Source organism: Pelobates fuscus, chromosome 4 (genome assembly GCF_036172605.1).
Source record: "Pelobates fuscus isolate aPelFus1 chromosome 4, aPelFus1.pri, whole genome shotgun sequence".
Lineage (NCBI taxonomy): Eukaryota > Metazoa > Chordata > Amphibia > Anura > Pelobatidae > Pelobates > Pelobates fuscus.
Genome location: NC_086320.1, coordinates 288,101,873 through 288,126,832, shown reverse-complemented (window position 1 = coordinate 288,126,832; position 24,960 = coordinate 288,101,873). Strand labels below are relative to the sequence as shown.

General features: G+C 40.5%; 1 protein-coding gene across 1 annotated transcript in view; it reads right to left on the bottom strand.

Moving 5' to 3' along the window:
* CAPN7 (calpain 7) overlaps window positions 1-24,960 on the bottom strand; it is a 59,660-nt gene that overhangs the window by 6,000 nt on the left and 28,700 nt on the right. The window contains exons 7-16 of the mRNA XM_063452179.1: window positions 19,858-19,984; window positions 19,216-19,301; window positions 12,170-12,263; window positions 9,712-9,858; window positions 8,313-8,419; window positions 7,036-7,156; window positions 6,532-6,676; window positions 2,597-2,696; window positions 1,685-1,820; window positions 439-517 (exon numbers count right to left, since the gene is read on the bottom strand). Coding sequence (XP_063308249.1) covers window positions 439-517; window positions 1,685-1,820; window positions 2,597-2,696; window positions 6,532-6,676; window positions 7,036-7,156; window positions 8,313-8,419; window positions 9,712-9,858; window positions 12,170-12,263; window positions 19,216-19,301; window positions 19,858-19,984 — 1,142 coding nt within the window. The remainder of the gene's footprint in view (window positions 1-438; window positions 518-1,684; window positions 1,821-2,596; window positions 2,697-6,531; window positions 6,677-7,035; window positions 7,157-8,312; window positions 8,420-9,711; window positions 9,859-12,169; window positions 12,264-19,215; window positions 19,302-19,857; window positions 19,985-24,960) is intronic.

Genomic DNA, 24,960 nt, shown 5'->3' with positions numbered 1-24,960 from the left:
TTTTTATAGAACACTATGAACACATTTAGTGTTCAGAAGATTACACTGGAAGTATATTGGTGTCCAGATAGTCTATATTGATAACCTTGGATTTCCAGATGTTTGTGAGCTACGTTTCCCTAACTGTTCAGTCCGTAAAGGGGGACACTAAGCACCATAACTACAGCAACTTGTTATAGAGGTTAAATCCATGATCCTTGAAAGAACCATAACCACTAAAACCTGTAGCTGCAAGTGCCTATACGAACCCAGGTAAGTTGTTAAACAGTACTAAACATCTTCACGGTGCCAGGGCACTCTTGGCACCATAATTACTACAAAGGGCTGTAGTAGTCATTGTCCTTGGAATGCTCCTTTAAAATTATCAACATACATATTGTACAACACATTTTTATGCTTTGTCAAAAAGACAAGCATGTGAATTTCGGCAAAACGTACCTGGATAGTAAATCTTTTTACCATCAGTCTTGTTGTAAACAATCAATGTTATAAACTCTTTGTTATGTGCAAAATCATCCTGTAACAAATAATATGAGGAATTTAAGAGATTAATAGATTTCACTCTATCCGAACATCACCCATATTTGCATATTGAAAAAATAATAAAAAAAATAAAAAATAAAAAAAACACGTCTTAACAGGCCTTAGCACAGAATGTCATTTTAATATATAATCTAAATACATGTGGATCTCTGGTTGTTATGGTGTTAATATTTTCCCAAGCTTAGACAAACAGCTATAAAGTCAAACACTATCAGCACGGACATTCACTGCCTGGGATGGATATCATCTGGCTTGGCACAAAGTACAAAGTTAACGCCAAGGCGTGACATAGCATACATATTAACGATTTCTAAAGTTTGGATTTGTTACATATTAACTTGATCAGGAAGGAATTCATGCAATGATTGCTTGGAAATTGAAAAAAAAAAATACCGTAATACTATTAAAAATATATATATATATCTTTCTACTAATTATTGTATGTAGCATATATTTAACTTAATTGGAGTCTGTCCCCTGAACTGCTCTTATGTGGCGTGTAAACTATAATTTCCTGTGTAACGTTCGACTCTAACCATCCCAAATAACCTCAATAAGATTATGTTTACTGCACTGGTGCAATTTGGAAGGGACAGTCTAGCGGCTGGCTGCCAAATAATCAATGAATGTAATTGTAGACTTATCCTGACAACGAGGGAACGTGCTGTTTATTATTCTAAATTATTATAGCTTTGTCCTGTCTATTGCCTAAACCAGTAGTCTTACTCCTTTGGTGATCATTCAAAACTTGGTACCCCAGCTATTTAAGTGGATTATCATGGGCTGAAACCAGCACAACACATCTACCATAGCACAAGCAGCTGACCACAATGACCTGTGTTGATTTTTTTTTGCACGGGTATTGCTATACACTAGGTTGCAAGACAATGTCAAAAAAAAGATTAAGGACCATTGGAAAAACAGTGAAATGTGTTTTTTTGGGAACCAACTTGTTAAACCCACAAGTTAAAGGTCCATCCAAAAGTTGGCAAACAAGCACAATGGGGATGCGAAGAATATACTGATTGGCATATTAACACTAAACCGCATTTTATATATTAATGCTAAGTGTAAAATATTAAATAAAATGGCTTTGAGAATAACTGCTCCTATTGTGCCCAAACTACTTTGTCAAGCAAACCTTGTCAGTGATGTGTCTGCTTAGGAGGATCCAAACTGCAGCGCCCCCTTTTGGACACTGAACTTCAAGTTTATATTGCGGGTTGTTCGCGAGACTGTATGCATCTTTAACGGGTCCCTGCTTGGCATCCCAAGTGCTGTCAAATATAATAAACCATTACTTAAACAGAGACAAGTGAGCTCATAATGTGTATGTGAATAGCATACTAATAGATAAACTGTGAATTACGATAAAATGAAAACAATATCAAATTTCAACTAAAGTAATAGAATCGCTACTAAGCTATATTTTCAACTGTGCTATTGATTGATTGATTCCATTGGTCACACATTGCAATTTAGTGAACAAATACATACAAAGATCTGTACAAACAACAAACTAGCGTTACAAAGTCTATTATATGCCATTCCCAACCTGTCCTGCCTGAGCAGCGGTTAGAAGATGTGAGGAAGCAACACTGCTATATAGAAAAACACTGTACATAAGCCTTGCTCCGTATTCATGCTTAATATATTAGAGTTTGCTTCCCCTCTTTCTCCTACTTACAGGCTCTTTTATCATCACTTTTATTCCACCCAGTGCTTCTGATTATCTCTTTTTAGAATTAGGATAGCACCTTAGTACATAAAGCAAAAACTATATATTCATATACATCCTAAATATATGCTCTGTCTAAGAATAAAATGTATCTTTTATCAATGCATGTATTGGTCACATTGTATCCAGAAATTCTGCACTCATCATCTTATTGGAATAAACAAAAGAAACACCGCTCTCTGTGTATGCCCAATTGATGGCCTACTTGAAAACCTCCGCTCAAAAGTCCAGCAAATAATGTTGTTATTCCCAGCTAGTGACCAAGTAAACGTCTGATGGAATTATTGGGGAATTAGTTTTAACAAATAAAGGTACCTTTGAATGCATGTTGAGTCTTTAAAAAGGCCTGGGTTCCAGCTCAAATAGATCACATCATAATACTGACACAGATCGTCCCAGGTGATCCAGAATATACCTGCAGATGTGGAACACAATGCTGTGGTTCAACTAACAGTTAATGGTTTACTGGCGCTTTAATAACGCCATCGAGAACAATTCATATGACTTGTGTTCTTTGTTGTGTCTCATAAATACCTGTTAAGTGACATTTTTGATAGATACTAAGGAACACACAAGCATTATGCAAATAAAACAACAGATACAAGACAAGAAAAATCACATGATGTGTCTTATGATAACAAGCTGCTTTTATTAAGAATCTTTTAAGATACCAGGTGTTCTTGTAGAATACATTTAAATTACACTTGATAGATTTCTTTAGAAAATGTTCTATTTCGCAAAAAATAAATATACATAAAAAAACAACAACCCACAATCAACTCTCCAAAACAAACAAACAAACAAACAAACAAACAAACAAACACAATTCTTGTAATACAATGAGTACCGTATATACTCGAGTATAAGCCGACCCGGATATAAGCCGAGGCCCCTAATTTTATCCCAAAAAACTGGGAAAACTTATTGACTCGAGTATAAGACTAGGGTGGGAAATGCAGCAGCTACTGGTAAATTTCTAAATAAAATTAGATCCTAAAAAAAATATATTAATTGAATATTTATTTACAGTGTGTGTATAATGAATGCAGTGTGTGCGTATGTGTGTGTGTATGAGTGCAGCGTGTGTGTGTATAAGTGCAGTGTGTGTATGAGTGCAGTGTGTGTGTGCATGAATGCAGTGTGTGTGTGCATGAATGCAGTGTGTGAATGCAGTGTGTGCAGGGCCGGTGCAAGGATATTTGCCGCCGTAGGCAAAAAAAATGTTGCCGCCCCCTCCCCCCCCCATATGTCCTGACTTTCCCTCCTCCTCCCTCAGTGGTCCTTACCTCCCCACCCCCGTGTTCCTTCACCCCCCCCCCCAGTGGTCCTGACTCACCCCTCTCCTAGTGGTCCTCCCCCTCCCTCTCATAGTGGTCCTTATCCCCCTTCTCCCTCCCATAGTGTTCCTTATCCCCCCCCATCCCTCCCATAGTGGTCCATATACCCCCCCCTCCCTCCCATAGTGGTCCTTATACCCCCCTCCCTCCCATAGTGGTCCTTATCCCACCCCCTCCCATAGTGGTCCTTATACCCCACTCCCTCCCATAGTGGTCCTTATACCCCCCTCCCTCCAATAGTGGTCCTTATCCCCCCCCCTCCCTCCCATAGTGGTCCTTATCCCCCCCTCCCTCCCATAGTGGTCCTTATACCCCCCTCCCTCCAATAGTGGTCCTTATACCCCCCTCCCTCCCATAGTGGTCCTTATCCCCCCCTCCCTCCCATAGTGGTCCTTATCCCCCCCCCCTCCCTCCCATAGTGGTCCTTATCTCCCCCCCCCTCCCATAGTGGTCCTTATCCCCCCCCCCTCCCATAGTGGTCCTTATCCCCCCCTCCCTCCCATAGTGGTCCTTATACCCCCCTCCCTCCCATAGTGGTCCTTATACCCCCCCCCCCTCCCATAGTGGTCCTTATACCCCTTTTTTTGTTATTATTAATTTTTATTTTATTATTATTATTTTTTTATTATTTCTTATTTTATTTATATATTTTTTTTTCGTCCCCCCTCCCTGCTTGATATATGGCAGGGAGGGGGGCTCTCCTTCCCTGGTGGTCCAGTGGCAGTTCAGTGGGGGGGAGAGGGGGGCTGGCAGAGCTGTACTTACCTGTTCTGCAGCTCCTGTCAGCTCTTTCCTCCTCTGCGCCGTCCGTTCTGCTCTTCTGTCAGCTTACACTGTAAGTCTCGCGAGAGCCGCGGCTCTCGCGAGATTTACACTGGGAGCTGACCGAGGTGCTGACCGGACGGCGCAGAGGAGGAGAGAGCTGACAGGAGCTGCAGAACAGGTAAGTACAGCTCTGCCAGCCCCCCTCTCCCCCCAGTCTGTATTATGGCAATGCAAATTGCCATAATACAGACCTTGACTCGAGTATAAGCCGAGTTGGGGTTTTTCAGCCCAAAAAATGGGCTGAAAAACTCGGCTTATACTCGAGTATATACGGTAACTTAAAGGACCACTATAGGCACCCAGACCACTTCAGCTCAATGAAGTGGCCTGGGTGCCAGGTCCATCTAGGGTTAACCCTGCAGCTGTAAACATAGCAGTTTTAGAGAAACTGCTATGTTTACATATGGGTTAATCCAGTCTCTAGTGGCTGTCTCATTGACAGCCACTAGAGGCGCTTCCGCACACTTCTCTCACTGTGATTTTCACAGTGAGAAGACTACAGCGCCCATAGGAAAGCATTGAGAATGCATTCCTATGGACAGACTGAATGCGTGTGCGGCTCTTGGCGCTCATGCGCATTCGGTCGAAGAGTCCCCAGCGCCGAGGGAGCCCGGCGCTGGAGAAAGCGTTTAACCCCTTCCTCCCCCTAGAGCCCGGCGGGAGTGGGACCCTGAGGGTGCGGGGGACCTAAAGACCATATAGTGCCAGGAAAACGAGTTTGTTTTCCTGGCACTATAGTGGTCCTTTAACCCCTTAAGGACCAAACTTCTGGAATAAAAGGGAATCATGACATGTCAGGCACGTCATGTGTCCTTAAGGGGTTAAAAAGGACAGTATACACACCATAACTACAGGTTATTGTCGTTGTTATGGTGCATTGAGTCTTTAGGTGCAGTTCCAATGTCTTCTGCCAAGTGACTTATGAATGATTCAAAATGCAGTGCCTCTGTTGTTCCAAAACAGTTTTGACAAAATAACAAGTACCCATAGACAAATAGCACCAAATCAGCTACAATTAGCTGAAGTAGTAATGGTGCTTTGAATCCACCTTTACAGTTAAGAAATTCACAAGACTAATTTAGCATCTGATATGCTAACTTAGGCAAGTCCCATGATGGTTCTACAAGCGTCATTGGCGTTGTGTGAGTGTACGTAAAATGCCAATAGTTATTTTATCAAGACTGATATTGTATTTATTCCCAAGTCACTTTCTCAGAGGAGGGCCTGTGATATCACCCTAGGTACACAAAGTGATGTAGATTGACAGAGTCTGTATATCTATTTACAATTGCTGTATTTAAACAGATCACACTAACTCAGAATGTGTCATGCCCAGTCAACTGCTCTACCACTCGCATACATCCATTTATCTGTGTTAGTAAATATTTCCTTCTCCCAATTATCTAAAGCTGCTTTCTGAATCCTGGTAAAAGCAGAACAAATAACTGGAAAGGTAAAGATGTTTAAGGACCAAGGTAGTGTTGGTGATGTAAATTAGAAGTTTGCTTAGTTTGCTAGAATTTACATGGCTAATGAACCACCATTTAACGCAATTGTTGTTTCTTAAAGGAGCACTATAGGGTCAGGAACACAATCATGTATTCCTGACCCTATAGGGTTAAAACCACCATCTAGGCCCCCTGGTCCCCTCATGCCTCCCTAAATATAGTAAAATCATATGTGTATTCAAGTCTGCAGCTGCTGGCCTTGTCCCCGTTTCCTTTAGACATGCCCACTGCCTGCTGACATCAGCAGAAGTGGTAGCCTGATCCAATCACAATGCTTCCCCATAGGGTTGGCTAAGACTGACAAAGAGGCAGATCAGGGGCAGAGCTACCACAATTCAAACACAGCCCTGGCCAATCAGCATCTTCTCATAGAGATGAATTAAATCAATAAATCTCTACTCACCAGAACAAATTCAATAAGCTGTAGTTGTTCTCTTTAAATATTTGTATTAGAATAATATTGTACCATAAACAATCACACTTATAAAGTTTAAACATTCACTGCCGAAACACAGTCTGTGAGTATTTCAAAATTAGAAAAAACAAACTTCGAATGAGAACAAAGAACGTTTTTAATTACCATTGTCAATCTTCTGTGCTGTTCTTGGGTCAAAATTTAAGTATTTTTGCAGTTCAGGGGTCCAGCTTCTCTCATCTTTCTCACAAAAACGTCCCTTCCACCGTAAATGACTCCAGGGATTCTTTAACTGAAGAAACCGGAATGTCTTCAAAAACAATAATAATAATACATTAATACAAATAAATGGTTGAAAATGCAGACAATTGAGTAACAGAAGTTAGAATTAGGTGTCTGTGAAGAACCATGTAATAGGCCAATAGAACTAAAGAGAGAAGCTGAACGATGGGGAAATGGGTCAGGGTGAAATGTGGGAAAGGGCAGACTCAGATTGGGACATACGAAGAAAAAGGACAGCGATAGTGAGAAAGGACAGTATGTACTAAAGAGCAGGGCAAACAGTATACGTTTGAAAAAAGGCAAAGAGAATGAGACAAACAATATTGATAACAAGATGGATAAAATTAAGAGACTGGTTGATTACATATATCTCGTGTTAACTCTCACCTTGTATTCCCTTATGTCTAACACAGCATAAGCATGAGTAGGAACTAAGCCCCATTTTTCTCCTTCCTCTTCAGTCATCACTCCTGTAGCTGTGGTGATCAGGACGTCACCCTTGTGAAATCTAAGACAATATAAAGAAATACTTTCAATAACATGAAGTCATTTTATAGCACTCTTCTCACCATGGGACTCAAACTGCTTAACAAGTGTACCTTTATAAAGATTGTAAAGATCAGCAGAAAAGTTGAATCCTGTAACCATTACACATCTATGGCGTACGGTTACTGAATGCTCGAGCCAAAAGCGGAGTTTTACATCTCCTTTCAGAATTTCTATCAGTGTGGTCTTTCTTACAAAGTTTTAAAGTGTGAGAGCGATATGGGCAAGAGGACCCAGAGTGTTAGGGGAATTGAAGGTCAACATACTCTACTTTAATTGGCAGTCAATGGTGGGCATTTACAGCTGCTATAATATGAATGGAAATTGTTAGGGGCATACAGGCATGTAAACATGCTAGTTGGCACTGCTCAGATCAAAGGGATTCTGGGTTACAGGTCCTGTGACCTCATTCTTTATAAAAATGTATCATCAGACTTTTATTTTATCTGTATGCATGTTGCAGGTCACCCTGCTGTGACTAAACATACTGTTTAGATCAGTGTTCCCCAGCCCAGTCCTCATGGACCACCAACAGTCCAGGTTTTGTCAGTATCTCCATTGGAATAAAACATGAAAATACAGAAATCCTGGACAGTTGGTGGTCCCGGAGGACTGGGTTGGGAAACACTGGTTTAGATCATGCACACTTTACATTGTTCCTTAAAATTAACACTCCAATTGGACAGGTTTGAATTATTTTAACTATTTAGTAGATATACCCCCAATGAAAACATTTAATCATATTTAAAAAAAAAAAAAAAAATTAGATCTCTTCTCCGAAGCCTTTGCAAGCCCTCCCCTTCCAACCCCACCCTGGTTTTCTGTAACTATCCAATTACAGACTTCCCAATGCTCAGAGCACCTGCCTTGCAAAGACTTCTACATTTTTTTGCTTGTGGCGTATCAATTTAATGATTCAACATCATCTTGCTCTTTCATCATTAGAAACCTACAGCTGAACAACACAACCCCATTCTTTTTCCATAGCATAACTCTTTTTGCATTACAAATTAAAAACAATTAAATGAGTTAACCCAAATAGGATGTTACGACACTTAACATATCTAAATCTGCTTCCATTGGGTAATAGCAATCTATCTTGTCTGTGTTAATCATACCTTTGGTACAACATTCTAAATGTGCTTTCTTTGTCGAAAGTTTGATTGTCTGAATGCATAGCAATTCTCTCAGGGATCCATCCAGTCAGTGCATGCAGATCTATGTTCTGCAGAGCAGATTAGTATCGTTATTATTAGCATTTACATAGCACCAACATATTCTGCCCGGGGGGCTTTACAATAATGCAATGATATTCGACAACAAATAATTGACAGACAAAATAATATTTACAGAGACAAGAGGTAAAGAAGGCTCTATTCACATGAACTTACAATCTATGAAAACCAGTTTACAATCTAGAAGGAAGGGGTAAAAAAAACACAGGAACAGCATGTGTCAGGGGGGGGCGGAGGGATTGATGGGTGTTTTACTAGTTAATCTATTAAAAGTGCTGTATGGAATAAATAAATAAAAAAAATACATGTTTCTAAAATATAATGGTCTTAAATTGTTTTGTTTTTTTTAGACATGAAGGTACAGCTTAATTTGGTTTAGATGTGCAACATGGCAGCAGTGGGCCGACCGAGGACTAAACAGCTGAAATATTACGTGAAAAGACACAAATCTACGCCTTTCCGCCCAACCCTCAGAACACACATTTTATAACCACAGCAATAGTTTAAAAATAGACAAACATTTTATGAAAAATGAGACCAGCCATGATGATGAACTGCTGCATTCATTTATTGCCAGAACCGACATTTTAAAATTGTATAAATTTGTATCTAATAGTATAGCGTACTGACACCATGTGGTCAAAATAAAAATGGTGCGATGGTTGCATTTTTGCAATGCACATCATTAACAAGGCAATGGAAACAAAAATGTAACCATTTTGAATCACTAAACATAAAATGTAGCTAGGTTAATTTGCCTAAAGGAACATCCCAATTAAACTTAACACATTTGTTATAATTGTAGTGTTTCTTAAACTTGCTTAAGATGTATTTCTTGATCATTTATACATACACACACACACTTCACATCCAGGAAATGGCTGCAAAGTTGTGGCTTAGCTCACTAAAGTTTCTATAAACAATACTGCAAAGGGTTCTGGGAGTTTTGTCCTCTTCCTGCAGTAGAAAGCTAACGGCTTAACTACAACTCCCAGAAACCTTCAATGATATATACAGTATTTATGAAACAAACCAGGAAACAATGCAATTTGGAAGAGAGGGAAGGAATTGGTGGCCTTGTGATGTGAAGTAGTATTACTTGTAAAAGAATAAGAATAATATACAAAAATCCAACACAACACAGCTAATTGTAACCTAAACATTACTCCAGACAGAACTGGGTGTATAAAGATAAGCAAGTGGATCACGCAAGCCCTGTGTCACAGGGCAGAATCAGAGACTGGGATAGCACCATGAGATAGGATTCTGCTATATTACTTACTGAATTGGATCCAGGAAAGTCATACCCTCCCATCACCTTCATGTAGGCTTTTTCGATCAGGGAAACCCACAACTCGTTCTTGTTGTTTGAGTAAGAGCACAGAAGTTCTCCATTGTGATCCACAGGCAAATAGTCATCGATAATGACCTGTTAAAACACACAGGCAGTGCTAGTATATTCTGATTACATTGTTTTTTGTAAATGTATTTTTTCTTGTAATGTGAGAGTGATCCAATTAGTAATGGAAACATGCACTTAGAGTAACAGACTATGAATGTAAATGCCTTTTTAAAAAGCAGCTTATACTCTTCTGCATATTTCAGAAAATAACAGGGTAATTCAAAAGTGTGAACTGCTGGTAATCCAAAGTGGATTTCACATTATAAGCTAAAATAGCCAAACGTGAAATTTGGCCGACTTGGAAAATGTATCCTATTGTGTTATTGTGGCCTTAAATGTAACAATTCACTTTAAATTAATGCATCATCAGTAGAATCTGGTCAACCTTTGGGTCGCAGGTTCAAATCCCGGCAGGGTTGACTCAGCCCTTCATCCTTCCAAGGCAGATAAAATGAGTACCATTAAATTGGGTAATAGTAACAACCCCTAGATGTTCGGCTAAGGTAACATCCCCAGGACGTACTTGAAAACCAGAGTAATCTGAAAGTACCTTTCTTGGTTAAATACTTTGTTATTATAATTATTAAAGGTTCAATTAAATCACCATAAGCCATTTGTTTTATTGCAACATGCATGGTCCTTAGAGCACCATGAACCCACTCATGTCTGAGTAGAAATCTCGGCTTCAACAAGACAGCTCTAGGCTGCCAGTGTCAATGTTGTCCTTATTGTGCAAGAGGTTCAGCAGTTCCAAGCACCACATGTGATGGGACCTGCTTTTTCGTTATAAACAGAATATTCCATGATCCCCTGCTGACATGATAATATTAATCCCAGTAATGTTCGGAATATCTCATCCTGGTGTTGGAAGGGTCTGCCTGCATAAGCAATGTACAAAAGGACACTTTGCGGGTAAGTAACCTTTTTCTTAACCTATATCATTTTTTTCAATATAGTTTTTATGCATTATTCGTATATTGGGTTAAAAACATACTGCCAAATTTTAAGTGGAAAATCCTTTTAATGAATAACAATGTCTGTGACTAGCTCTGAAATAAGGGATTATGTGATTGTCCCTTGGTGTTGCCTTAAAGCTTGTCTTTTCACTAAGAAACTGCATTTCTAGCTTATCCAAGGTTAGACCTTTAAATATGACACTCATGAGAGACAGGCAGTAGTACAGTAATAAACTACACCTTGTAACAAATACAGATTCTAATTACAGCAAAACTTAGTTGGTTGTTGGGGGCCAAGCATGACACCTGTAGAGAGATGATTCCTAAATGAGATTGTGTGTGGTGGATGATTAGATAGATGTATACGGGATTATACTTATGCATTTATGTATACATATTTTAGATATATGAACTATAAATATTTACACTTAATAATGGTATCCATCCCACAGGTGTTTAATTGGAACATTAGTGCTTCTAAGTCCATGGTGCCATCTTTGATTGGTTATCAGCTCACCAGCTCGTGGCATGCATGGTTGGTTTTTATTTACTTCAGTGTTCCAATCATTGCAAGGGTAGTCTAAGCACTATAAGCAATTCACATTACTACAACGTGCATGATGCTTAGAGCACCCTGAGCCCACTCTCATTTCTGAGAGTGGCATATGCAGGTGTTGATTTGTAAAAAAAACGCTGTCGCTAGAAGCAGCTGAGACACTTTGTTCTGGGTTGCCTTATATCAATTTTCTTCATACACTTCATGAGATCTACACAGAGAGAGTCAAGCCGGCGCCGCGTACTCTGCATGAGAGGCACATGGCTGTGCCGATATCAGAACACAGGACAGTTCTCAAAAACCTTGAAAACAGCCTGCGGAGAATATTAGCCATGCCATGGATTCTACCTGTTTATAATGCAGTTATAATCATCCTGTGTGATGATTGGAACTGCAGTTGAGTTATAAACTACTTATTTGATTAAGCCCTGCTTGTTAAGAGAGTTTATGGCATACAATCCCATGCCATTTAACAGGATGAGAGTCTCCTGATTGGAGTGTCGTCTCATTCTAGAGGGTTCTGCTCTAAAATGCAGGTTGGCCTATTACTCAGATCAATGAGGGACACTTACAATAAATTAAATGTCATTATTTTACAATAGATTTAATGCATATATATATATATATATATATATATATATATATAGGATACATTTTAGATGGAATATTTTCAGTTTTATCAGTATAGTTTTACCAGTTCATCTGCCTTTTTTTTTTTTTTTTTACTATTATTGCACTTCTAGAGGAAAAATGTGACTTCAGATAACATTCAATGTTGTTCTTTTGTAACATGAGAACAGGCTGAGAAATTTAGACTGTCACTTACCTTTCTAGGAACACCATTTATGTGCAATTTCACCATGTATTTTCCGCACGGGTTATATTCTGGCTCTCCTTTTTTATTTTGAGGGTAAATTATGCTAAGTGAGAAAACAAAATTCAGTGTCAGGAAACAGCTTTGTAAGATTTTTTTTGTACAGATAAAGAAAAGTAGGAAGTAAACGTAAATAAAAGTATAGTAAGCGAGAATTAAAATTACAGTTACAGGTAGTTTTTTTTTAAAATGATACCAGTAAAACGTAAATGAGTTTGGTTTGCAACCCCTAAACACAGTTGCCAGGAACCACGTCCATTAAGTTTAGCTGGCAGAGAATCACAGGATATGTAAATGAACACAAGAGAACTACTCACTAATTTCCCTGTTTCTAAACCGAAGGGACATTTAACTTCAATAATAATAAAAATAATAATGATAAAAAGCACAATAACTACATAAGACCCCAATCTTATTCATTATAGCAATGGTGGTATACTCCCAGACATGTGTTTGTGATATGGGAGGGGGAAGCAATTAATCACTTTGCCAATACAAGGTCTCGGAAGACATGCTTTAGTTGTCCAGGCTTTTTTATGGTTCCTATGAGAAAGCCCATATAAGCAGGGTTACCAGATCCACCACGTTTTATGGGACACATATATACATATTGATGGGCATCACATGAAAATAGTACCCCTGTAAAATGTAGAATTCAGAAGAAGGTGTGTAAGATTAAGCAATTAGGCAATAAAGAGTCCTGCAATTCCCAGATTTTACTAATAACATGACGTAAAGTCATGATTTTATTAATGACACGGAGGCGAGTATTATGCTATCTCTTTCTTACTTTATTCCTCAGCAGCAAAGAAAAAATATACTGAAAGAGAAAAATATGTAGAATATGAAATATATAACCGATACAACCATATCTGCCTAGTAACAGGGCAGCCAATCAGTCTCTAGGAACAGTCCATAAATCTCCATCCTTGTACTTCCACTTCCTCTTCTTTGCCTTCTGAACCGAAGACCCAAACCGAAACATCCATATTAGTAACGAGTAACTTTCCAACTGGTAACTTCCACAAAACGAAATCAAGCTGTAAAACAAAGAAATATGTGGTAAACTCCAAACTTAGGACCTGAGTGTAACATATCGTATACATAATACCTGTACATCACGAGAATCCTAGTTAGATTAATAAAGATATATGTCACACCCGACAAGAATATGCATTCAAAACAAGTAAACCAAGTGCACTTACCATGAGTGAAAAAATCACCCCGATTGAACCATAAACATAAACTTACCCCAGATCCATGGGCGGGTGGGTGGGAATAATACTCGCCTCCGTGTCATTAATAAAATCATGACTTTACGTCATGTTATTAGTAAAATCTGGGAATTTTATTAATGACACGGAGGCTCCTATTATGCTAGTTTAAAGCTGAGCCACCACCAATGAAGAAACATGTTCAATCGGGCGGAAATAGAAATTACGGAACGTCGATTCTTTAGACCAGTCCGCCGCTCTCAAGATATCGTCCAGACGACATCCCATCGTAGAAGCCTTCGATGCCATGGCACCCCTAACCGAATGTGCCGTAAAAATCGAAGTATCAATTCCTGCAGCGGAAAGCAGACCCTTAACCCAGCGGGCTAACGTAGTCGAGGAGACAGGTAGAAACGGTGCCTTAAAGGAAATAAATAGTGGAGGCAAGTCCGTTGACCTCAACTGTCGAGTATGAGCCAAATAGACCTGGAGACAAGCCACAGGACATAAAGTCAGTCTGACGGAGCACCTAGGGTAGTCCACCGACTTGGAAGCCGACTTAGTCCTCCTTGAGATATTAAACGACACACCTTCCGGAGTGAACGAAATCGCGTTCCAATCCAGAGCCCTGACGTCCGATACTCTTTTGCATGAAAGTAAGCACAGAAGCATGACCAGTTTCCATGACAACTGTTTGAGAGTCAGGTCCTCATTACAGGGCCAGGAGTCCAAGAAACCAAGGACAACATTAACGTCCCAAAATGATGAGTATCTAGAGCTTGGAGGCCTAGCGAAACGGATACCCTTCAACAGTCGACACACAACAGGATGTTGACCAATCGGAGATCCATCTAGCCCTCTGTGTCCGGCCGAAATAGCCGATCTATAAACATTAAGGGTACGATAGGCCAAACCCGAATCGAAACGTTCAGTCAGGAAACTGAGCAGAGCAGTTAGAGGGGCAGAAAGTGGATCCAGCAATCTTCCCAAGCACCAGCTAGACCACACGCGCCATGCGGACTTGTAGGCCTGCCTGGTACCTGGCGCCCAGGCATTTTCCAAGAGTCGAGCAGTTGCCTGCGAAACGTCCGTGACACACCAGGGTCCCCTGAGATCAGCCAAACCGTGAGTTGGAGCAAGTTCTGATCCACCAATTCGTGCGAGTTCCCATCCGGGTCTAGAAGCACATCCGGCCTCATGTCGATCATCCGTGGGAAGTCTATGGCCATTTCCAGGAGACGGGGGAACCACGGTTGAGATTGCCACAGGGGGACCACCATTACCAGCGTGCAATCCTGTCTGGTCGCGTACGTCAGCGTCCGGGATATCAGATTGAACGGTGGGAACGCAAAGTGGCGCCCTAGCGGCCACGTCTGTAAGAACGCGTCCACCGCAGCGGCTGTCGGGTCCGGTCTCCAACTGAAGTACTGGGGCAGTTGGGAGTTCAGTCTGGACGCGAACAAGTCCAGGTGTAGAGGACCCCATAGCCGGTCCATCCTTTGGAAGGTTGAGGATAGTAAATGCCAGTCTCCTGAATCTTTCAGGTAACGCGAATTCCAATCCGCCCACTCGTTGTCCAGTCCCGGAATATGTTCGGCCGTAACCGATATAGCGTTGTGGAGGCAAAACTGCCAGAAGTCCCTTGCCAGGTTCGCCAGCTGTTTCGATTTCGTACCACCCAGGTGGTTTATGTACCTGACTGCGGACACATTGTCCATGCGCAGTAGTACGCAGCAATTCCCTTGAGTCGGAGATAGGCTCCGAATGGCGAACGAACCTGCCAGAAGCTCCAGGCAATTTATGTGTAAGGTCGACTCGACCTCGGACCATCTTCCACCGGTGGAGATACTGCCACAGCGAGCGCCCCAACCGTGTAGGCTCGCGTCCGACTCTATAACCATGTCCGGCGCGGAGCCGAAGATGGCCCGGCCGTTCCATGCCTCCATGTGGTCCAACCACCATCGTAGCTCGTCTCTGGAGTCGGCGTCCAGGGTCAAGATGCTCTCGTACGAGCCCCCGGCCCGAAGATGGGAACCTTTCAAACGTTGTAGGGCCCGGTAATGTAATGGGCCTGGGAAAATCGCTTGAATTGAAGAGGCCAAGAGGCCGATCACTCTCGCCAGTTGTCGGACGGAGAGAGAGGAGGCCCGTAGTGCACGCCGTATCTCCTTCTTCATCGACCGAAGTTTGCTTTCCGGTAGGAACAGAAACTGGGTGACTGAATCGACCTCGAAGCCCAGGAATTCTATCCTCTGTACTGGTTCCACAATGGATTTTTCCCAATTCACGAGGAAGCCCAGGCCTTCCAGGAGGTTTACCGTCCATCCCAGGTGTCTGAGAAGTTGGTCGGGGGACGAGGACATAATCAATATGTCGTCCAGGTAAATAATCATGCGGACCCCTCGGGCCCTGAGGAAAGCCACCACAGGCTTCATTACCTTCGTGAAACACCATGGAGCCGAAGATAGACCGAACGGCAGACAGGTAAACCGCCATCGACGACCTTGCCACGTAAAGTGCAATAAGTCCCAGTGCTCTTTTGCCATGGGTATAGTCAAGTAGGCATCTTTGAGGTCCAACTTGACCATCCAATCCCCTTGACGTAGCAGGTCCCGGAGACAGTGGGCACCCTCCATCTTGAAGTGATGGTAACGGAGGAAAAAATTCAGGTGTTTGAGGTTTATCACCGGGCGGACACCTCCGCCTTTCTTGGCGACAAGAAACAAATTGCTCAGAAAGCCTGGGTGGTTGTAAGGGATTTCTTGAATGGCCTGTTTGGCAGACAACTCCGCGATCTCCGCGGTAATTAGCTCGGACTGATCGTCCGGCAGTCTCAGTTCTTGTGGGATAAAAGTCTGGACAGGGGGAGATAACAGATCCAGACGGAAACCCCTGACCGTCTCCAGAACCCAAACATCTGTGGTGATCATACCCCACATTTCTAGAAATAGTGCCAACCTGCCCCCCACACTCGCTCTGCAAGACATACGATTTTGGGTACTCACCGTAAGGGCGTCTGTATGAGGGTTGTCCACGACCTCCTCGACTTTGCCAAGGTCTCCCACGTGAGGGGAAGAAGGGCGCTGGCTTATACTCCTGGTAGGTTCGGGGGGCGGAGAAGGAACCTCTGTGGGTCCGCGAGGGACCTCGAGCTCCACGGCCGGGCGGACGGCTCCTATACCTCCCGGCCCCATGGAAAACCTTAGGGCCAAAGACCCGCTTTAGGTTAGACTGCGCTTTATCAAGAGCGGTGAAGGTACGCACAAAGGAGCCCAAATCCTTGACAAAGCACTCCCCAAAGAGCATACCTTTGGCCGAGGCACCCGGCTCCTTCACAGCGAGGTTCACTAACTTTGGCTCAATCTTGAGCAAAATCGCCTTGCGGCGTTCAGCCGACATGGCCGTATTTGCGTTGCCAAGGAGGCAAATCAATCTCTGGACCCACCCAATCGCCTCATCGAGGTCGATGGGCTTTGTCCCAGCTTTAGCTGCCTCCAAAAGCTCATAGAGCTTGGCAGCGGGGCCCAGGGTGTCCAGGATCTTGTCCTGACAGTTATGCAATGAAAACTCTAGCCCCTTCCTGGGTTTCCAGCCTGTTTTAGCCAGGAATTGGGAGATCTGAGGGTCAACCTCTGGCGTCTTGCACGCCGCATCAGGCACGGAAGGCCTCGGGCACTCGGCCCTCAATTTACTGCGCCCCTCTTTGGAGAGAGGGGTACGCATACGAAGTGCCAGATAACTGGCAATGTGCGCGGGCGGGTCCCATTCCGCCGAGCGAGGATGGCGGAGATCATCGGGATCGAACAGGGGGTAACCCTGAGGATCACAGATGTCCTGCCCCTCACCCGGAGGAAGTGCCGAAGCGTCAAACTCCGCCTCATCGCCGGAGCCCCCTTCCTCATAGGAGGCGTAATCAGGGGGGTCCGAATCCGACTCTCCAGTCTGATCGGTATCCGATCCATCATCACGGGCACGCGCCCGTTTCCATTTTCTGGCCGATTTTGCCCGGCCAGCGGCTCTCTTGCGCGGAAACGCGCCATCTTGGACGGCCATGGGCACGTCAGTCAGGGCAGGTAACACCTGCGTCACATCTGGAGAGACATGTTTAGCCTTAGTTTGAGCCTTGCGACCCGCCTGAGTCTGAACTGCAGGCATGGGAGCAGGCAACATGACAGGGGTCAAAGGCAGTGTTAACGCCTGTTGGATAGTGTGGGAGAGGGACGAGGACACGGTCCCCATGGCCGAAGCCAGAGCCCTCTGCATAGTAGAATCCATAAGGGCCTGGAACTCCTGGGAGGGAGTAAGGCCTAAGTCCCCTGCATTAGGAGTCTGAGAGGGGTCCATAATGGGGTAACTGGGGCTACCAGAACCCTCATCTCTAGCCTGCATGATAAGCAGATTAAATTATAAAATCCAAGTACTGTACCTTTAAATATTTATAACAGGTACAGGGCAGTAAGCGAAGTTAAATATCTAAACTGAACAGGAATTAGGGAGAACAAATAACCTAAACGGTAAAGGGGTTGAGTAACCCACTAAGAAAAATACCTGCACAGTAAATACAGTAATAAGAGAGGTATAGGGAGCCGACCCGTTGAACCGACCCAGCCACGTGAGTGTCGATGCCGAAAATGGCCGCCGTGCAGAGCGCGCCGCGGCCGCTCCCAAGCTCCTCCCCCGCCAATGGCCGAGGAGAGCGTGAGATACACGCGGCCGGGAACTCCCTCGCACCAGCGGGTGCAAGGAGATAACGGTCGGGTCGGCAGATAAACGCGGCCGCACACGCGGCCGCGAGGGGAAAGGGAAGGGAAACTAGAGAGCTAAAGCTCCGGTGCAAATCTCCCCTGTAAGCCGCGAACCCTGTCTGGGTGAATAAAAGAGTAACACAGACAGGGGAAGCAGCGGAAAAAATGCAGGGGAGGCAAATAGCAGAATTACCAACAAAAATCAGATAATAATACTAACGCAAACATACAGAAAATGCAACAGAATAATACCAACAATAATCAATCATCAAAAAGGCAGGGTGCATAACCCTAGCAAATAAATCAATCACAAAAAATGCAAGAGAGAAAATAATACTTAGCTGGTCTGAGGACAGCAGCAAAGAAAGAGGAAGTGGAAGTACAAGGATGGAGATTTATGGACTGTTCCTAGAGACTGATTGGCTGCCCTGTTACTAGGCAGATATGGTTGTATCGGTTATATATTTCATATTCTACATATTTTTCTCTTTCAGTATATTTTTTCTTTGCTGCTGAGGAATAAAGTAAGAAAGAGATAGCATAATAGGAGCCTCCGTGTCATTAATAAAATTAAGCAATGCATGCTACAGAATATGCATTATACATGCGGCAGGGCCACAGTTTTCATAAAAATTACAATTTTATATGTGTCCCTGTAAACATGGTGGATCTGGTCACTCTGCGTATCAGACTCACAAATAGTTTCATTCATGACAAGAATACATTAAACTTGAATCATATAAAAACAAAGTGACTGCTATTAACGTGCCAAGTAGTTTTTGCCATTTAATTTTTTTCATGAACAGGAATGGAATATTGGCTGAGAATTGACCTAGATTGACCCGGCCCTGGATTCCTTGTTCCAACACTCCAAGATCTGTGGCTGACAAGTTTGTTTATTTTTACTACTCCTGAAATGATGTGTACATGTAAATATCCAGATCTGTGTGTGGTGTTTATAGGAGTGGCCGATTACTCTCACTGGTTACGAGCTGTGTTTAATCCCAACTGGTTGCTAATATGCCGATGCTTGACATACCTTGTAATGAGTTTCTTGTTGTAGCGTCTCTCGTAAGCTGCACTGATGGCTAGGGAAGCCACGAAAGAGCAATCTGACACGATTGTCTGGTGACAAATAAACATTGCTACACGTTACCAAATACTGAATAATTACAGAATAAGCTCCTATAATCAATAAATAAATACGTCTTAGAAGGGAACTTTAAAAATATAGTTTTCAAGAATCGTTTTCAAGTTAAACCTTTTTTCTAGTGCCACCTAGTGGTGATCCATAGTTTGTTTCCTGCAATCTCCAGGAATAGTAAAAGGCTAACATTTGGCTGGAGTGTCAACGTTTTGTCATCACTGTCCTAAGACAACATAATGTTTTCTTTATTGGGCCATGCTAAGTTTTGTACATAGCCATCTATATAAATACATCAACAAATCCCTTAACAGATGTACGATATATTAATCTTATTTGGTAGATATGTAAAATGACCAGCTGAAGACTGGATGAATGTGATATTGTTCATTTTAAGCCCCAGGCTGGTTTATTTTTAAAAATCTTTATTTATTACTTATGTGCAATTCGCTAGAGGTTTGCATAGTATACCATAGATAACAGTTATTGTCCGCACACATTAACGTTCCTCTTCCTTTATAAAATGCCATGGATTACCTGTTTGATGCTGAAGCTGGACACAGTGTAGATCATTGTAGGGTTGTTTGTAATATCATCGGGTCGAACCCATCTGGAGAATATGGCTTTCTGTTTGGGTGACAGCGCCAGCTTGCCAAATTTGTCTCTAAAGTTGCATTAATAGTTTGTATTAATATCAGATTTATTTTATCTATAAACATGGAATGTGTTAAATAAAGGTTTCATCTGATACGTAGTTAATATTACTAATTCTATTAACGACATATTGCGCCAATGAATTCTATTCCCATTTGGAAAATAGGATCTGTCATTTTTTTTTCCATACGCATGTCCCAAATACACGCCTTGGCTGCCCTGATTAGTTTTTTTTTTTTGTTTTATTTATTTATGCTTTTTTCCCCTCAGAACTGACAAATGTTTACAAAGGGTGGAGCTTTAGTGAAAGTCCACGGCCTTTGTCAAAATTGGCCTTCTTTGGCTATAATCATCTCCCTTCTCGCTTCACTTCTGGAAGCAGCGCAACACTTATCATCAGTGTTTACTCTGTCGCAATCGCAAGAGTCAACCGAGATCAGTAGAAGTCACCGGATTCCCTGGGCACATTTTTATTTTACGCACTCGCCAGGGTAGTACAGAAGATATGTTTCCGCCATCTTAGATACTTATGTAAGCATTTAAGATGGCTGTGATGAGAAAGTACACCCGGTGGAAATGGAACAACTTCAAAAATGATAAAGTTGAACTGGTCTAGGTGCCAGACAAGTTTGGAGGATGATCCGGCAGGACTTAAGGAAGAGATCACACAGCTGGGAGCCAATGGATCAATATAACGAAAGAGCCATTTTAAGCAATCCCACTCTGTTTCATGGAATTAAGCCGCATACGTACCAATTACACTCTTTGCCATCACTTCAATATGATCCCTAAAGAGTTTGGAATTTCTAGTTTATTGGGCTATTACAAGAAAATGAGTGGACAAACTGTTTGGAAAAGATCATTAATGTTTTACTCTAACCCTTTTTCTATAGTTCTATTTTTATTTTTACTTTATAATGCCCTATTGGGCACTTGTCACTTTGTTCCTTAACACTTAATTTTAATAAAAACCTATTTAATGAAGTTAAAACTTGGAATTCAGCGCCAGGTAAAGTTCTCCTTAATCGTTTCTATGAAAGCTGAAACGCTGAACATACAGATTGCTTGCTTCATGACCACCAAAAGCAGAAGTGTTCATGGAGGTTGGAGTAACCCTTTAAATGTAAGATCACTATGACACTACAGGCGGTCTTTAGTACTTCTTTAGCAAAAGGATCCTAGTCATAGAGTCATTTAATAGATCACAGTCACTGAGTCATGTTACTTAATAGATCCCATTTATCTGGGTCATGTTACTTAATAGATCCCATTGATCTGGGTCATGTTACTTAATAGATCCCATTTATCTGGGTCATGTTATTTAATAGATCCGATTTATCTGGGTCATGTTATTTAATAGATCCGATTTATCTGGGTCATGTTACTTAATAGATCCGATTTATCTGGGTCATGTTATTTAATAGATCCCATTTATCTGGGTCATGTTATTTAATAGATCCCATTTATCTGGGTCATGTTACTTAATAGATCCCATTGATCTGGGTCATGTTACTTAATAGATCCCATTTATCTGGGTCATGTTATTTAATAGATCCGATTTATCTGGGTCATGTTATTTAATAGATCCGATTTATCTGGGTCATGTTATTTAATAGATCCGATTTATCTGGGTCATGTTACTTAATAGATCCGATTTATCTGGGTCATGTTATTTAATAGATCCCATTTATCTGGGTCATGTTATTTAATAGATCCCATTTATCTGGGTCATGTTACTTAATAGATCCCATTTATCTGGGTCATGCTATTTAATAGATCCGATTTATCTGGGTCATGTTATTTAATAGATCCCATTTATCTGGGTCATGCTATTTAATAGATCCCATTTATCTGGGTCATGCTATTTAATAGATCCAATTTATCTGGGTCATGTTATTTAATAGATCCTATTTATCTGGGTCATGTTATTTAATAGATCCCATTTATCTGGGTCATGCTATTTAATAGATCTGATTTATCTGGGTCATGTTATTTAATAGATCCCATTTATCTGGGTCATGTTATTTAATAGATCCCATTTATCTGGGTCATGCTATTTAATAGATCCCATTTATCTGGGTCATGCTATTTAATAGATCCCATTTATCTGGGTCATGCTATTTAATAGATCCAATTTATCTGGGTCATGTTATTTAATAGATCCTATTTATCTGGGTCATGTTATTTAATAGATCCCATTTATCTGGGTCATGCTATTTAATAGATCTGATTTATCTGGGTCATGTTATTTAATAGATCCCATTTATCTGGGTCATGTTATTTAATAGATCCCATTTATCTGGGTCATGCTATTTAATAGATCCCATTTATCTGGGTCATGTTATTTAATAGATCCGATTTATCTGGGTCATGTTATTTAATAGATCCTATTTATCTGGATCATGTTATTTAATAGAACCTATTTATCTGGGTCATGATATTTAATAGATCCCATTTATCTGGGTCATGTTATTTAATAGATCCCATTTATCTGGGTCATGTTATTTAATAGAAACGATTTATCTGGGTCATGTTATTTAATAGATCCCATTTATCTGGGTCATGTTATTTAATAGAACCTATTTATCTGGGTCATGTTATTTAATAGATCCCATTTATCTGGGTCATGTTATTTAAAAGAACCTATTTATCTGGGTCATGTTATTTAATAGATCTCATTTATCTGGGTCATGCTATTTAATAGATCTTATTTATCTGGGTCATGTTATTTATATAGATCCTATTTATCTGGGTCATGTTATTTAATAGATCCGATTTATCTTGGTCATGTTATTTAATAGATCCCATTTATCTGGGTCATGCTATTTAATAGATCCCATTTATCTGGGTCATGCTATTTAATAGATCCGATTTATCTGGGTCATGTTATTTAATAGATCCCATTTATCTGGGTCATGTTATTTAATAGATCCTATTTATCTGGGTCATGTTATTTAATAGATCCCATTTATCTGGGTCATGTTATTTAATAGAACCGATTTATCTGGGTCATGTTATTTAATAGATCCCATTTATCTGGGTCATGTTATTTAATAGAACCTATTTATCTGGGTCATGTTATTTAATAGATCCCATTTATCTGGGTCATGCTATTTAATAGAACCTATTTATCTGGGTCATGTTATTTAATAGATCCGATTTATCTGGGTCATGTTATTTAATAGATCCCATTTATCTGGGTCATGCTATTTAATAGATCTTATTTATCTGGGTCATGTTATTTATATAGATCCTATTTATCTGGGTCATGTTATTTATATAGATCCTATTTATCTGGGTCATGTTATTTAATAGATCCGATTTATCTGGGTCATGTTATTTAATAGATCCCATTTATCTGGGTCATGCTATTTAATAGATCTTATTTATCTGGGTCATGTTATTTATATAGATCCTATTTATCTGGGTCATGTTATTTAATAGATCCCATTTATCTTGGTCATGTTATTTAATAGATCATATTTATCTGGGTCATGTTATTTAATAGATCCCATTTATCTGGGTCATGTTATTTAATAGATCCCATTTATCTGGGTCATGTTACTTAATAGATCCCATTTATCTGGGTCATGCTATTTAATAGATCCGTTTTATCTGGGTCATGTTATTTAATATATCCCATTTATCTGGGTCATGTTATTTAATAGGTCCCATTTATCTGGGTCATGTTATTTAATAGAACCTATTTATCTGGGTCATGTTATTTAATAGAACCTATTTATCTGGGTCATGTTATTTAATAGAACCTATTTATCTGGGTCATGTTATTTAATAGACCCTATTTATCTGGGTCATGTTATTTAATATATCCCATTTATCTGGGTCATGTTATTTAATAGGTCCCATTTATCTGGGTCATGTTATTTAATAGATCCTATTTATCTGGGTCATGCTATGTAATAGACCCTATTTATCTGGGTCATGTTATTTAATATATCCCATTTATCTGGGTCATGTTATTTAATAGGTCCCATTTATCTGGGTCATGTTATTTAATAGAACCTATTTATCTGGGTCATGTTATTTAATAGAACCTATTTATCTGGGTCATGCTATTTAATAGATCCCATTTATCTGGGTCATGTTATTTAATAGATCCTATTGATCTGGGTCATGCTATTTAATAGATCCTATTTATCTGGGTCATGTTATTTAATAGATCCGATTTATCTGGGTCATGTTATTTAATAGATCCCATTTATCTGGGTCATGTTATTTAATAGATCCCATTTATCTGGGTCATGTTATTTAATAGATCCCATTTATCTGGGTCATGTTATTTAATAGATCCGATTTATCTGGGTCATGTTACTTAATAGATCCGATTTATCTGGGTCATGTTATTTAATAGATCCGATTTATCTGGGTCATGCTATTTAATAGATCCCATTTATCTGGGTCATGCTATTTAATAGATCCCATTTATCTGGGTCATGTTATTTAATAGATCCTATTGATCTGGGTCATGCTATTTAATAGATCCTATTTATCTGGGTCATGTTATTTAATAGATCCGATTTATCTGGGTCATGTTATTTAATAGATCCCATTTATCTGGGTCATGTTATTTAATAGATCCCATTTATCTGGGTCATGTTATTTAATAGATCCCATTTATCTGGGTCATGTTATTTAATAGATCCGATTTATCTGGGTCATGTTACTTAATAGATCCGATTTATCTGGGTCATGTTATTTAATAGATCCGATTTATCTGGGTCATGCTATTTAATAGATCCCATTTATCTGGGTCATGCTATTTAATAGATCCCATTTATCTGGGTCATGCTATTTAATAGATCCCATTTATCTGGGTCATGCTATTTAATAGATCCCATTTATCTGGGTCATGCTATTTAATAGATCCCATTTATCTGGGTCATGTTATTTAATAGAACCTATTTATCTGGGTCATGTTATTTAATAGATCCCATTTATCTGGGTCATGTTATTTAATAAAACCTA